A 15,813-nucleotide genomic window follows, 5' to 3' on the forward strand; every position below is an offset into this window, starting at 1 on the left:
CCGTCGCTGACGTCTGAAGTGCTTCGGCTGATACCACGACGTCGGGATACCCATAACTACTCCCACGTAGATGGTTAGTGCGTATAGGCTCGTAGCCAGACTCAGATCAAATACCAAGATCTCGTTAAGCGTGTTAAGTATCCGCGAACGCCGAACAGGGCCAGGCCCACCTGTCTCCTAGGTGGTCTCAACCTGCCCTGCCGCTCCGCCTCAAAGTAATAGTCGGGGGCTGTCGGGAACCCAGGCCCACCTCTACCGGGATGGAGCCACCTGTCCCTTCAGCCCCCATCTCCGAACAGTACCACAGGTAATGTAATAGTGTAAAGTATATAGTATATACCCGTGATCACCTCCCGAAGTGATCACAGCCCAGTAGTATAGCATGGCAGACTGACAAGAATGTAGGGCCAAGGATGATAAACTAGCATCCTATACTAAGCATTTAGGATTGCAGGTAAGGTATCAACAGATGTAGCAACAATGTCAGGCTATGCATCAGAATAGGACCAACGAAAGCAGTAACAAGCTATACTACTCTAATGCAAGCAGTATAGAGTAGAATAGGCGATATCTGGTGATCAAGGGGGGGGGCTTGCCTGGTTGCTCTGGCAAGAGAGAGGAGTCGTCAACTCCGTAGTCGAACTGGTCAACAGCAGCGTCGGTCTCGTAGTCTACCGGAGAGAAGAGGGGAAGAAATAATGAATACAGAGCAAACAAAGCATCACAAAATATAACAAGGCAATACGCGATGTTCGGTGTGCCCTAAGGCGGTAGTAGGTGATACCGGTGAAGGGGGGGAAAACCCCCGGGAAAGTATTCCCGGTGTTTCGTGTTTTCGGGCAGAGGAGCCGGAGGGGAAAAGTTGCGGGTTCGATAGGTTAGGGGTGTGTGGCGGACGAACGGACCGCGTATCCGGATTCGTCTCGTCGTTCTGAGCAACTTTCATGTACAAAGTTTTTTTCATCGGAGCTACGGTTTATTTTCTATTAATTTTAAAAGATTTAAATCATTTTCAGGATTTCTTTAATTATTTATCTCAACATTATCCAGAATAGTAAAAGATGACGTCAGCATGACAACATGCTGACGTCAGCAGCCAACTGCGCAGTTGACTGAGTCAACTACGTGTGGGTCCCGCATGTCATACACTTTTTAGTTTAAGTAGGGTTTAGCTGATTGATTACTGCTTAATTAAATTAACTAATTGATTAGATTAATCTAAACATGATTAATTAACTTAATTATTTTACTAATTAATTAAGTAACTAATTAATGATTTTATTAATCACATTTTCATTTCTTTTTAATTTTCTTTTTTTTAACAGGGGCATGGGGCCCCGGTGTCATAGACAAAGGGCCTGCCCAATCAGCGTTGACCCTTGTTAAATGGTCAACTAGAGCCCTGGGACCCGCAGGCAGTGGCACATAGGCAGGGCCCACGGTGCCAGGTCAGCGGCGCCACCGAAGTTGCTCCGGCGGGCCTGCGCGCGGCGGCTGAACCCCGGCGATCGCCGGAATCACGCTGCAGTGCCCTGTTTTGCGCGTTCTTGGTCATGTTCGAACGGGCAGGACGCGTCCCGTCGATCTGTGGCATCGGTTGGTGCGGGGGCAACCGGAATCGTGGTCGGCGACGAGGTCCGCGGTGGCGAGTTTTCGGGCGACGACGCAAACGGCGATGTAGCCCACAGTAGTTCAATCTAAAGCTTCGGGCATGCTCTACGCGCGTGCGAGGACAACGCACACGGGCCCTTGACCAAAAGGTCACCGGAGACGCGCCGGCGACCAAACGAGGCGGCGGTGGTTCGGGCTTCGTCGGGGTAGTGGCTACGGGCGGCTAGAGAGGGCAGGTGACGGCGCGTTCGACACAGAAGCTCACCGCGGGAGTGTGGGGTCTAGGTAGAGGGCTCGGGGAGGTCCGGTGGAGCAGCGGGATGAGGAGGACGGTAGCGAATGGCGCGGCGCCGGCGGCGTTCGCCAAGGTCGACGCAGAGGCAGGGGCGTCGCGGCGAGAGGGGCTCCGGGGAGGAGGGCGAGGGGCAGCGCCGAGATGGGCGTCTGCTTCCGAGCGCGGGCGGCACGGTCGCCGGGGTCTGTGCCCCTCGATCTGGATCGGGGGGGCAGAGGGACCGAGAGAGACGTGGGGGCGGAATCGTGGGAGGAGTGGGGTGGATCGGGGCTAGGGTTTCGGGGGGGTGTGGGGTTATGGGGAATGGGGGCGGCCGGCTGGGCCTTTGCCCAGTTGGGCCGGTTGGGGGGGGGGGCCTGGCCGGCTGGGCCGTCGGCCCAGTGGGGGGGGGTGGCCTTCTCTCCTTTATTATTTTTTTTTGTCTTTTGTTTTTCTGTTTTATCTTTTGTATTTTCTTTCTTTTATTTATTTTCTGTTCTATTTTATTTTTCTTATATAATAGTTTATAGTTTTACAAAAAGTGAAACCCATAGCTAAAATAGAGCTACAATTATAACTACTGCCACGAAAGGTTTTATCCCTAAACAAAATAGTTTAGTATTTTATAAAACCCAAAATGCATTTATTTAATTGTTTTACCTACTGTTTGAATCATTTTAGGGTATTAAAACATTTTATAAAAGTGGGGTTTCTTCACCACAATTAACTTCGCATTATTTGGCACAATTCGAATATTTTACTTTTAAAGTTTGAAAACTTTTACCGTTTGATTTGATTTTGAATTTGAATTTGAATCAGTTTCGAACTAACGCGAGATTAGCAACAGTAATTATGCTGACGTGGCATCATTAACAGTGGTTTACTGTAGCTTAAGTATCCGGGCGTCACACGGATGCAGCTCAGAGGTCAAATATCATGATGCAGAGTAGGCACTAAACCTAATGTATCTACTTGATTTTGTTGTTGCAGATTAAATGGTTATCTTATCTGTACATAGCTTATTAGGCAGTATAGCAGTACCCGCACGTTTAGTAGTTGTTAGATAGTTTTTGTGCATAGTTGAACTGTGTATTGAGATGGGAAGCCAAGTTGAAAGGCTTGCGGATTCCATTTGTCAGACTGGTGGCATTCCTTAATTTCTGATCCCTGGTTATGATTTGATTCTTATTTATATTGTCCTATGGAAAGAGCATTAGGATAGGACAAGCAAACAAGCCTTTCAACATTCATGGTGTATATTTTGTTTCACCGAGCTGTGTTGCTTATGATTTTGAATTCGAACGGATCTGCTTCTGTTCACTAAAGAAATAAATGCATGGATAGAGAAGCTATGCTCTAAGCTGTTTTCCCTTAGTTTAAAGGAAGGATTAGTAGTACATGTAACTGTCTTTTCTTTTCTTGGTATTCAAACAAGAACAAATCACTGTTGATGTTTAAACTCTCTAGAATCTCATAAATTTTATTATTCCTCTTAAACTTCTGATACAAAATTGGAGTTGTAAATTATTTATTCTGGCACAACCAACTGCTTCTTCTTCTGCCTAGCTTGCTTTCGATGAAGTATTCCTGGTGACCTGGTCAATAGACTGCACTTGCCTATTCCAAGCACATACATGCCTAAGGATGTCCTGTAAGAAAAGCTTTAACGAAATCACTTTGGTTTGTAAATGTCCTTGAGGATTGAATTAATAGAAACTAGCAATTCTTCTGCCTAAACTGATTCCTGCAAATTTTCTTGCCGAACTACTACATGGTAATACTCCCTCCATTCCATATTCTAATGCACATAGTTTTTTGCCTAGATTCCAAAATGTAGTGCGCATAAGCTGCTTTGGACTAAAGTAGCCCTGGACTGTTCACAGGAACGCAGCAGCAGACACCCACGTGCTGTGACAGAGCGAGCAGTTGGAGGGCAATTCCTGTCCAAATGAGAATGTCAGCTCACGCATTGGTATAAACGCTACACACAAAGGCGCATTATAAAGTGGAACAGTGGGAGTACTAAATTCATATGTAATACTAAATTCCTACATGTCATAAATTAGATTTTTCGACAATAAGTACCTAAGTCTATGTTATGTTTAAGTTAAAAAACAATGTCGATGTGAGCCATACATACACCGATTAATAAAGCAGTTAGTACTTAAATTGACCATCATTTCCTATGTGCCTTAGAGGTAAGTTTTCATCTCCACCATTGACCCGCTTAAGGTGGCTATACTGAAGCAGACCCCATATAATTATGAATGGTTTATGAAGTTGAAGGATGAAACTTGAATGAACACAATGTTGAGGTTTGTAAAGTGAAGCCTAAGACAAGTTTGAGGGGGTAATATGCACTTCTCTCTAACTATATTACCAGAGGACAATGAGGGCAAGACAGTGACAACGATGAGTTTCTCCTGGTTCTGTTTTGTTGTAGGTGAAGTTCTTAATTATAATTATCAATGCGTTTGTTTTTCCTAAGGATGCAGTGACATGCAAGGTGAGGCAAATTGAAGCAAAACAGCAGGACGGTCGGAAGTGTGCCATTTTTTCTATATAGGTTAGTGATTTTATCCTTTTTGTATTTTTACATTGCTAGGTACAGTAGTTTATATGAAATGATTTGTTAGGGCAGGGGGTGGTTCTTCAATCTTCAGGGAATCAAGCGGTAGCACCGGATGCTGACATGCATGAAAGGTAGGAGTGATGGAGTATATGTATTTGTAGCAATTCACCATCGTCCATAAATAAATCATCTTTGCCCCGCTTCCTCTGTCCATCCATCAACTCAAATTGCTTTGGTTCACAAGTTCGTTTCATCGTACATCTAGGTACACTAGAACAGAGAGACTACTTTCCTTGAATGGCTCATGCGAGTAAACTGACAATAGTGTTCATCCAAGATGCAGTTGTATATGTATCTTCATAGAGATGTAGATGCATAGGTAGTTCAATAGTGCACATGTTCATCGACAGGGATGTAGATGTAGTATACAACCGAGGTTACATTGACAAATTAGTCCATTATGCTCCCAGGAAAAATAAAATATGGTATATTGTTTCACTCTATTATATTGTAAATATGAAAAAACAATTGTCTCTGTTGCAACGCATGACGAATGTGAGGTGGGGTCTTACAGCGGGAAATCGAGAGCGAAGGGGAGAGTCCAATAGGAAAAGTGAAGGGTGCGTCATGGGGTGGAGTGGAGTTTTTCTATTGGGTTGGAATGACAACTTTGTTTGATAGTTGCCTGGGATAGACAGTAACATCTCATCGTGCAACATGGTAAGTAAGGTCTTTTGTCCATTGTTTGTCATGGTTTATTGTTGTTTCTAATAGCTACCACTTGTAGATTTATCTTCCATGTGAATCCATCGGTCGATACATCTTGTACGTTATCCACAAAGGCACATCGATTATCTATTCTGGACCCTATTCATACAACACAACCGTTGGAGATGGAAAATCCGAGGCACTTAGTGAAATCAAAAGGTTTTGTGAGAGAATTCAAAGAAGCACTCAAAATAAAGCTACCAGGATAGCATTCTGATATATCAAAATGGCAACGTTATTCTCTAATGGTATTCCAACGAGCGTAGATGGGTAATTAATTCATAATACAAACATTTATTTTTCTTATCATCATATTTAATATAATAATAATTTTTCCATTCTATGCTCTTATGGAATGGTAAAGACTTGGCGAAGCCGGTTTGCACAACGAGTATTTTCCGTTACACATGTGCTTAGACCTTCCACGTGAAACATATACTTTTGCAGGATGGGTATGAGTTGAGGAAGCAACTTTTTATTATACTTTCTCAAACATCATGCAAATGAAGCTAAATACAACTTTCATATATTGTGCGAGAATCTCTTAAGCGCATCAAGTAGATCTCAATAGTTTGTAATAGATTTTGAGTTGGATCATCACTTTATATATATTCATTGTTAGATTGCCATTTTGTTATCAGTTTATATTACAAGTGAAGTGGACTTCAATTATTATGCAATTGTGACCGTGTTATATTATCGTAGCTGTGAAATTTAGCATGCATTATCTTTATATAACTTCAGCAAAATATTTCAGAAGCCCGTGGCAACCAGGTTTTTATGTCCACCCACCATATTTTCTAGCCAGTTGGGGAACTGAGTGCGGTAGCGGTGCTATGGGAGTGGTGGACATGCAATGAGGGAAGGACAAAGAATAGAGGATTAGGAAGGATGGATGGAGGTGTCGGAGCTGAGAGAAAAGAGGGAAATACCGAAGGGAGCTGGCATGGAAAGAAAGCGAAGTTGTGCCCCAAGGTTAGAGTGTGATCGTGCTATAAATGTTACCTTTTATCAATGCCCGTGTTCACTCTCGAAGGCTCCACACAACCATTGTGAAGGAAGATGGCAAACTCATTGAGGACAATCATTGTGGTGATTTCTAAGCTCAATTTCTGGTGGAGTAGTCTCGTGACAAATTAAGAGGACAACCCATGAGTAACTCATAAATTTATAAAATCACCTTGTTTTTTCATGCATATTCATGTTACCTACAAACGTTAGATGTGATTGATTTAGGGAAGAAACAATGGAAGAGATGGTGGTTTTGCAATGTAAAATATATGTCTGAATCAAGTATTGTTTATTTAATCATCTATTTCATTTTTTTCAAAATAATTGTTGGTTTGATTTATTTACAAGCATTTGCTCTTAGCAACGCACGGGCACCTCCAATCAGCAAAATATTTCAGAAGTCCATGGCAACGCACGGGCATTATACTAGTCAGAATAAGATCCTAAGAGGTGTTATCATGACACCCCTTTACATCATTCTGCATATATTGTGCCTATGCAAAATATAGTGTTTTTAACTTGGATGCACAGGTTGCTCCAGATACATTCTCTTGCATGTGCACCACTGCCGCAATATTCGGATCCGACACCGCAATATTTTGCATAGGCACAATATCGAACATGTGCCATCGAGGCAGATCCGTTGAAGTTTGCGATTACCCTGCGCACTGTCCAGACTGGCTCTGAGCAGCGCCAACTCGCGCGAAAACCGGCTGTTCCGGAGGGTTAACGTTGACCTCTATACTCGATACTTCTCACTGCTGTTCCACGCTGTCACGCTGATTTGAAGTTCATGGGTTACCACCACTATCCATTCTCTCGCACGATACCCACCGCGCGCTCGTGCAGGCCGGCCGTCTTCCGATCACAGATTACTCTCGTATTTGGCGGGGCGCCCGATTTCAGAGAGAGGGAGCGAGGAGAGAGGATGAGGGCGCCTGCGCGCGCTCTCCTCGTCGTCTTCGCCGCCACCTGCCTCTCCGTCTCCATCGCCACCGACACCATCGACCAGGCCGCGTCCATCACCGGCAACCAGACGCTGGTCTCGGCCGGTGGAATCTTCAGGCTCGGCTTCTACAACCCGCCCGGCAGCTCCGATGCCAGAGCCTACCTCGGCATTTGGTACGCGGCCATCCCGGTACAGACCGTCGTGTGGGTCGCCAACCGCCAGAGCCCGGTCGTCAGCTCCCCCGGCGTCCTCAAGCTCTCCCCAGACGGCCGCCTGGTCATCGTTGACGGCCGGAACGCCACCGTCTGGTCCTCCCCGGCGCCCACCAGAAACGTAACCGCCAAGACCACCGCTCAGCTCCTCGACGACGGCAACTTCGTCCTGAGCTCTGACGGGAGCGGCTCGCCACAGAGCGTGGCGTGGCAGAGCTTCGACTACCCGACGGACACGATGCTCCCCGGCATGAAGCTCGGGGTGGACCTCAGGAGCGGCATCGCCAGAAACATCACGTCGTGTAGAAGCCCGACCGACCCCTCGCCGGGGAGCTACACGTTCAAGCTGGTCATGGGCGGGCTGCCCGAGTTCTTCCTCTTCCGCGGCCCGGAGAGGATCTACGCGAGCGGGCCGTGGAACGGCGTGGTGCTCACCGGCGTGCAGAACCTCAACGCCGAGGGCTACACGTTCAAGGTCGTGTCCAACGCCGAGGAGACGTACTACGCCTACTACGTCAGCGACCCGTCGGCGCTGTCGCGGCTGATCCTGGACGGCGCGACGGGGCAGCTGCAGAGCTACGTGTGGGGCAACGGCGCGTGGAGCAGCTACTGGTACCACCCCAGCGACCCGTGCGACAGCTACTACAAGTGCGGGGCGTTCGGTTTCGGCGTGTGCGAGGTCGGCCAGCCCCCCAGGTGCAGCTGCCTGCCGGGGTTCAAGCCGCGGTCGCCGGAGCAGTGGGAGCAGAGGGGCTGGTCCGGCGGCTGCACCAGGAGCGCCAACCTGAGCTGTGGGGCTGGAGACGGCTTCTGGCCGGTGAACCGGATGAAGCTGCCGGAGGCGACGGAAGCGACGGTGCGCCCCGACATGACCCTGGCCGAGTGCAGGCAGCTGTGCCTGGGTAACTGCAGCTGCACGGCGTACGCCGCCGCCAACATCAGCGGGGGAGTCAGCCACGGGTGCGTCGTTTGGGGCGTGGATCTGCTTGACATGAGGCAGTACCCGGTGGTCGTGCAGGATGTGTACATCCGGCTCGCACGTTTCGAGATCGACGCCTTGAAAGCCGCAGGTTAGGACTTCCACAGATTTATTAAAGCTTTTCTTCAGTTATATTCTGCAGTTTAACATTAGTAGCAAATCACATTATGAGCAGTTTTCTGTTACTCTCTCCGTTCCAAAATAAGTGTCGTGGTTTTAGTTCAAATATTTTTGAACCGAGGGAGTAACCTTGTTGAATGTTCATGATTATATTGCTGCTATGTTATCTTAAAAGACCGCTTTCATTTCATACCATTTGGATTCTATATGCACCAGCCAATTCAACTAGACGCCTGAACTGATGAGAGCATTTTTTTTTTTGAAAGGCAGATATATAACTGTAAATTTTATGCAATAGAATGAACTGGTGAGAACATTGATAACACAAGAGGAGAAGCAATTGAAGATTATATTGTGAATTCATTTGCCGCAGCATACATGTCAAATATAAGCAGATTTGCATGGGCCCAGTAGCCCTCAGCCATTCGTTGGGTATAAATTTGCAAATAGCAATTGATTCTTCTACTGGTAGGATGTCTGTATCACATTCACAATCGCTGGATTAGGCGCAGTGCAGTCCACAACATCAAACAAAGATCAAACGTGCAACACGAACTAGCTTCAAAGTGGCGAACACTAATAATTATAAAAAGCATGCGTATGATAGCTTCAAAGTGGCGAACACTAAAATAGTTAATAACTACTCAATGCGAACAAGCATAATGCTGCGGTGTTAGACAGGCTTACCTCATGTTCACCGCTGTTTTATTTCAGCTAACAGTCAACGTCCGAAAAGGAACGTGGCGATCCCCGTCGTCGCCACTATTTTCGGCGTGCTTCTCATGGTGGCGGTTGCCTGCTGCTATTTCTTGAGAACCAAGGCGATCACAAAGCGTCAGACCGGAATGCCACCAAGTACAAGGGGCGACGTGTTTCCCCTAGGGGTCAGGAAACATTCAGCGCTGAGCACAGCACAGGATCGACAGCTCAATGAGAGCAGGATGAGCAGCGAAAAAGATCTTGAACTTCCGTTATTCGATCTAGAAGTGATTCTAGCTGCAACAGACAACTTCTCTGCGGATAGTAAGATAGGACAAGGTGGATTTGGCCCTGTTTATATGGTAGGATAAGAATCAAGCAACGGTAGAACATCTTTCTTTTTTTACTGATGTAGTAGATTTTAAGATACCTGCAAACTGATGAACAGGCAAAACTTGAAGATGGACAAGAAGTAGCAGTAAAAAGGTTATCCAAGAAATCAGTACAGGGGGTTGTGGAGTTCAAGAACGAGGTAAAACTGATAGCAAAGCTTCAACATAGGAACCTCGTGAGGCTGCTAGGCTGCTGTATCGACGACCAAGAGAGAATGCTAGTGTACGAGTTCATGCACAACAACAGCCTAGACACGTTCATATTTGGTCGGTTCATTTGTTTATTTTACGGAAACAACTTCTAACTACTTCGGCTGGCATTGCATCTACGATGTATTTACATCAATTGAAATGTTGTGCAGATGAAGGAAAGCGCAAGCTACTAGGATGGAAGAACCGATTTGAGATCATTCTGGGGATTGCACGGGGTTTGCTATATCTCCATGAGGATTCAAGGGTCAGGATAATCCATAGGGATTTAAAGGCAAGCAATGTGTTACTAGACAAGAACATGATTCCCAAAATCTCAGACTTTGGTATTGCAAGAATGTTTGGAGGTGATCAGACAACTGCATATACCACAAAGGTCATCGGGACATAGTGAGTATTTATCTTGTCACCAATATGTACATATATTCCAAAAATGAGCTTTCACGCTGACTAGTGAAATTGTGGTCTTCAGCGGCTACATGTCTCCAGAATATGCAATGGATGGCGTGTTCTCTATGAAATCCGATATCTATAGCTTCGGTGTACTGGTGCTAGAGATTGTCACTGGCAAGAAGAATCGTGGATTTTATGATGATGAGCTTGATCTGAGCCTCCTTGGTTATGTAAGTACCAACATGGTTAATTGTCAAAGTTAATGATCTTTGATCGCTTGTTACTTTATGTTACTAATGTACAACTATGTTGATCCTTTTTAGTCGTGGAAGTTGTGGAAAGAAGGTCAGACTGCGGATTTACTAGATGAAGCAATGGCCGGCTCGATTGACTACAGTGTGGTGCTCAGATGCATACAGGTTGCTCTCCTATGTGTTGAAGTGCATCCTAAGAACAGGCCATTGATGTCTTCCGTTGTCATGATGTTGAGCAGTGAGAATGCAACATTGCCAGAGCCAAATGAGCCTGGGGTAAATATTGGGAGGAGCACGGACACGGATTATTCTCAAACCCACACTGGAACCATTTTTACAGGGGATGCAATGAATGATAGGTAGTTTGGAGTAGAAATTCTTTTCACTTTCTTGCTATAGTGGAGTAGTTTGGCGAAGGCAATTTTATTTCAATACTCGCCACGATCTCTTGTAAACTATATTTATTACATGCATAAAGAAGAACTTGTAAGGGCATATACAATGGTTGATAAGATAGTTTTATCTTAAGTTTTGCATGTAATTTAGAGATGACAAAGAAAAATATCTACAATGGGTCATCTCTTAGCTTATCTTTAATAAAGCTATCAGGGCAAAAAAGAACACAAGCTTGTAATCGATCCTTGCACTTTTGATGGGTACCCGGGGCAGGCAGCTGACCCTTGCGCCACCGCCGGCCTCTGCTGGGTCGGCGACGTCGCCGGCGTCGGGAAGCTTGTCTGGCTCAAGATTCTCATGCCTGAGATCGGACGTTGGCTCCTCCGACGAGGAGGATGCGCCGACTGTTGGCGTGCAGCTAGCCCTTGAGGTGCTTGGGGAGGATGTTGGAGGCGGGGAGTGGAACACGGTGTCTCGCCGGAAGAAGAAAACTGAGGCGGAGCTGGTCCAGGAGTTCTGGGACGATGCGGGATTCCCGACGCCGGCATCTCGTTTCTGGGAACACCGGTCGCCGTCGTCTCCAAGGTCGGGTGTGCCATCTTGCATGGAGCAGGAGAGGATCGCCGATGCGGAGGGCTCGGAGCTGGTTGGTTCGGCGTCGCTGTCGAGATCGGCGGCCCCGGTGCTCTCCGGCCGGAAACCTGTGTCCCCACCATCCGGGCTGAGAGTCGCCCGACAGCTACGATTGGGGCTTTGGCGTGGACCCCTGCCGCCGCGCCGGGCGACGCCCCCGCCGGTGCTGGGACAGTTCATTGACGCGGCCAGGAAGAACCCCTCCGCAGCAAGCCGGCAATGCCCGCCGGCGTCGGATGCATCGCCGAGATCTGACGTCGTTCGGGCGCCGGGTCCGGTGGCGAGATCGCAGGGAATTCAAACTCAACTGTCCTCGGGCTTTGGGCCCATGCATGCACAAAAGGACGCAGGCCAAGATGTATTTTCTTGGGCCTTTCTGAGGACGCGCATGAAGGCAATCTGGGCAGGTTTTGGTAACCATCAGGCCGCGATTGCAGCAGTTCCTTTCACCGCTTCGTCCTCGTCCTCGTATCCTGACGCAGATCCTTCGATCACCGCCAAGCCTCTGCACACCTCACGGACGCCGTCTCCAACTCCAGCATCACCTCCCTGCGCCGGGGTCGCCCGCTCCTACGCGGCGGTCGCCGCGACGTTTGAGCGCCCCATGGCGGGCGTTCCTCTGACAGTACCTGGTGTCGCTGCCACGGGAGGGCCAAACCCTCGCCCACCACCAGCCATTGGGCCGACTCCCGCTCCTTCACGTCCTCCGGCGCAGGCGCCGGGCTACTCCGGTCCACCACATCAGCATCATGGACTGGCGGCGGTCTACAACTATGCTCCATCAATGCAGCAGCCCCCTGTTTACGTCCAGGGAGGGCAGTACGTCTCGCCGTACGGTACAGTCGTTGCAGGAGGGCAACATCCCATGTACGGGGTTCCGTCGACCGGGGTGTCCGCCCCTCCGCAATTCCATCCAGGTGGGGCGATGCCTCAGCCGGCTCAAAAACGCAAAAAAAAGAAGCCACAGCAGCAGCAGTTTGCGGGTGGAGCTTTGCAACCCGGTATTCAAACTCCAAAACACGTGCCGGTTCAGCAACAATTTCAGCAGCAGCACATGCAGTCATATCAGCATGGGCAATATCAGCATCCTCAGATGCCAAACGGGCCTGCTATTGTTGATACCCCACCATTGGCGGCTCCAGTGTCTGATGTGCAGGTCGATACGGCGCCCAAGTCCAAGGCTAAGAAGGGGGTTCGTTGCTGGAAATGTGCGGTTAATACGCATGCAGCGAAGGATTGCACTGTGCAACATTACTGCTATATTTGTGACAAAATCGCTCATCCAACGTTGCAGTGTCCTGTTCTCAAACTCCCTAGGCCCAGTGCTTTTGTTTCGGGAGTTGGTGCTGAGAAGACATACTTTGTCCAGTTGCCTGATTCCGTGGTGAAAGATCATTTAGCACCGACACAGTCTCCGATAGCCCGAGTTCAGGTTACTAGTTTGATGGTACCGGCTAGTGTTGTCGAGAGCCAGATTGCTAGGAGATGTCTGGTACATGATCAATGGAAGTGGGAGGCTATTCAACACGGGTCTGATGGTTACCTTGTTAGCTTTCCGTCTTTCGAGGACTTGGACATGATGGATGGTATTCAGATGAACGTCCCATCTGTTAATGCTCAGATGACCGTTACCGCATGGAGGTCTCAGGAGGTCCCACATAAGCTCGAGCTTCAGCAGATTTGGCTCCATGTCGAGGGGGTTCCCCATACGGTTCGTCATTTTTGGGGCTTATGGGATGTTGGTACTTTGATGGGCAAGACATTGGATGTCGATCTTCTTAGCCAGCGTCGTCGTGGTGTTGTACGTATTCTCGTGGCTATGACCAACTCTCAGATATTGTCAAAGGAGAACGACAATGCTGGTCCTTTTGCTGCAACAGATGTGGTGGTTAAGCTCAAGGGCTACACTTTCTCGTTCAGAAGGGAGCCGGCGGGTTACATTCCGAACCCTGATTTTGTCCCGTTCGTTTGGAGACGCAAGGGTGATGATGCTGATGATGATAGTGCCGCCAAGGAAAAGGACAATGAGATGGACACATCGGAATACACCGGGAACCCATCCAACCATCCGTCGTCCAGTTCTGCTCCGGCGAATAACACTAATGTGACTCAAGTTCAACAACGGGAGCTACCAACTGTTGGCTCTGGTGGTGCGACGGGAGGTGGTTCTGTGTTGTTGGCAGTCACTTCGTTTAACTCTATGCTGCAGACGCCGAGAGGTATGGAGCTTGCCGCGGATCTTAGAGTCAATTCCATGTTACCTGGATGTCTCGAAAGATCCCCTCTGGTTCACCGACAGGAGTTTTCCTCGCCTCCTACACTGCAGGTTGTGGTTGCATCGCAGCCGTCGTCGCATTCTCGGCCTGCATCGTCGTAGTCCGCTGCCCTCCTGTCGGAGCAAGTCACCGGCGGCTCGGCGGGGCGCCCGTACTCTTCTGTGGTACACCTACAACCAGCTGCTAAGGTGGCGTCGTAGCCGCCGTCGTCGACGCGGACGACAGCGTCTAAGCCGGCTGTTCCCGAACCGGTGCAGGCTGCCGATGGTACAACGCATGCGGGGTGCCGGCATCCTGTGGCTATGGTTGAGGCCAATTGGCATGCATCTCATGTGGAGATACCCATGCATGCACGTACTGGGGAAGTGGAGCTACCCATGTATGCATGTAGTGAACCTGGACCTGAGGGGCTACCCCCAAGTGTGCAGCCGTGCATAGCTGCACCCGCGGCTTCCCTTCGGTCTCTGTCCGCGCCGGACGAGTCCGCGGCCGCTCCTCAGTCTCAGGCGGAGCCGGACGTGTCTGCCTTACCCATGCACGCTCCTCCAGTCAGGCCATCTTCGGAAGTGCCGCCGTGTGTTACGGCGGCCGAGACTGCCAGGAAGGTGGTTACTACTACACCCACATCCCCCCTCCAGCGGCGGTGCTTGCGCGACACCCTTCACCAAGAATGACACCTACACGCCGAAGTGGCCGTCATGCGGTGGCCGACGATGGAAGGATGGACACTGACGAGGACTCTTTGGTCAAGGCTATGCGGCGTAAAGCGGCGCAGAACCTCGACAACCAAGGTACTTCGTCATCACTCAAATCATTTTTATCTTTTTCTAATACATCCATCGTTTCCAAGTTGAATAATGTGGGTGTTAGTCTAGGAAATAATGAGAATGATATTTCTGTTTCGACAAATGCTTTGAAACATTTGGAATATGACCGATTGAAGGTTACTCCACGAGTTTCTAGCAAATCTTTTATCTCACATCTAGATGAGGAGGAGCTGCATGCCACATCAGATGGTCAGCTACTCGCTCATGTAGTAGGGGAGATTTCAGACGTGGGCTTGGAGGAACCCGGGCTTAGCTCATTGCTTGAGCTTACAGCTTCCGGTCGTAAATCCAAGTCGGTCCGTTTGAAAAAATGTCGTAAATCCTCTAAGAGGGCGAAATTTTCTAAATCTCCTATTGTTTCCTCATGAATGGCATGTTTTTTAATAGCAGAGGTCTTGGTGACTTGGCTAAACATCTATTCATTGCGGAATGTAATAGGGAACACAATTTAGACTTTTTGGCTTTATCTGAAACGGGGAGACGTGATTTCTCAGTAAGTCTTCTTAACCGTCTTTCTGGCGGGATAGACTATACTTGGATTTCTCGGCCACCTCGAGGTTGTTCTGGGGGCATTTTACTTGGCGTAAACACGGGGACTATGGATGTGTTGGCTAGTTCGGATGGTGAGTTCCACATTAAACTCCATATTCAGAACAAAGCCGACAACTTCACATGGACCCTTGTCGCTGTGTATGGAGCAGCCCAGGATGAGTTCAAGGCTGATTTTCTCCATGAATTGGTTAATCTGGCGAAGGAGAATCCCTACCCCATTCTTATCGGTGGGGATTTTAATTTGCTATGATTTCCAAATGAGAAAAGCCGAGGTAGGTTTGATAATCATTGGCCTTTCCTCTTCAACGCTGTCATAGACAGTCTAGATTTGCGAGAGGTTTCCATGATTGGAAGACAATTCACTTGGGCGAACAGTCTTCCAGAACCGAAATATGAGAAACTAGATCGCGTATTAATGGATACCGACTGGGAATCCAGATTCCCTATGGTTTCTGTACGCGCTCTACCTCGCATAGAGGCTATCTCAGACCACGCACCCATCCTTTTAACTACTGGATTGCCACGACCGCAGCACAGAAACCGGTCGGGATGGATTCCATAACATGGTCAAGAAGGTGTGGGATAAACCGGTTGCCGAGCTTACCCCAATACACAAATGGAACAACAAAATTCGTGCATTACGTAAGTTCCTTAGTGGTTGGGCTAGGCACACTGCGGGTATCCT

At 48.3% G+C, this 15,813-nt stretch overlaps 1 protein-coding gene and 1 long non-coding RNA gene across 3 annotated transcripts; both read left to right on the plus strand.

The window, feature by feature from the left end:
- Positions 1-2,837: 2,837 nt before the first annotated feature.
- Positions 2,838-6,528, plus strand: LOC123062265 (uncharacterized). Its single transcript, XR_006429606.1, has 2 exons — positions 2,838-5,177; positions 5,245-6,528. It is a non-coding gene; the product is annotated as an uncharacterized lncRNA (long non-coding RNA).
- Positions 6,529-7,076: 548 nt separating this feature from the next.
- On the plus strand, positions 7,077-10,939 carry LOC123058663 (putative serine/threonine-protein kinase receptor). Of its 2 annotated transcripts, XM_044481368.1 has the most exons (6): positions 7,077-8,467; positions 9,211-9,557; positions 9,644-9,854; positions 9,950-10,187; positions 10,270-10,420; positions 10,514-10,939. In XM_044481368.1, the coding sequence occupies exons 1-6, from the start codon at positions 7,165-7,167 to the stop codon at positions 10,805-10,807; spliced, it is 2,544 nt and encodes an 847-aa protein (XP_044337303.1). In that variant the 5' UTR covers positions 7,077-7,164; the 3' UTR covers positions 10,808-10,939. The 2 variants fall into 2 exon arrangements, with proteins under 2 accessions (XP_044337303.1, XP_044337304.1); XM_044481369.1 differs by lacking the exons at positions 9,211-9,557; positions 9,644-9,854.
- Positions 10,940-15,813: the final 4,874 nt, after the last annotated feature.

Source organism: Triticum aestivum, chromosome 3A (assembly GCF_018294505.1).
Source record: "Triticum aestivum cultivar Chinese Spring chromosome 3A, IWGSC CS RefSeq v2.1, whole genome shotgun sequence".
NCBI classification, from domain to species: domain Eukaryota; kingdom Viridiplantae; phylum Streptophyta; class Magnoliopsida; order Poales; family Poaceae; genus Triticum; species Triticum aestivum.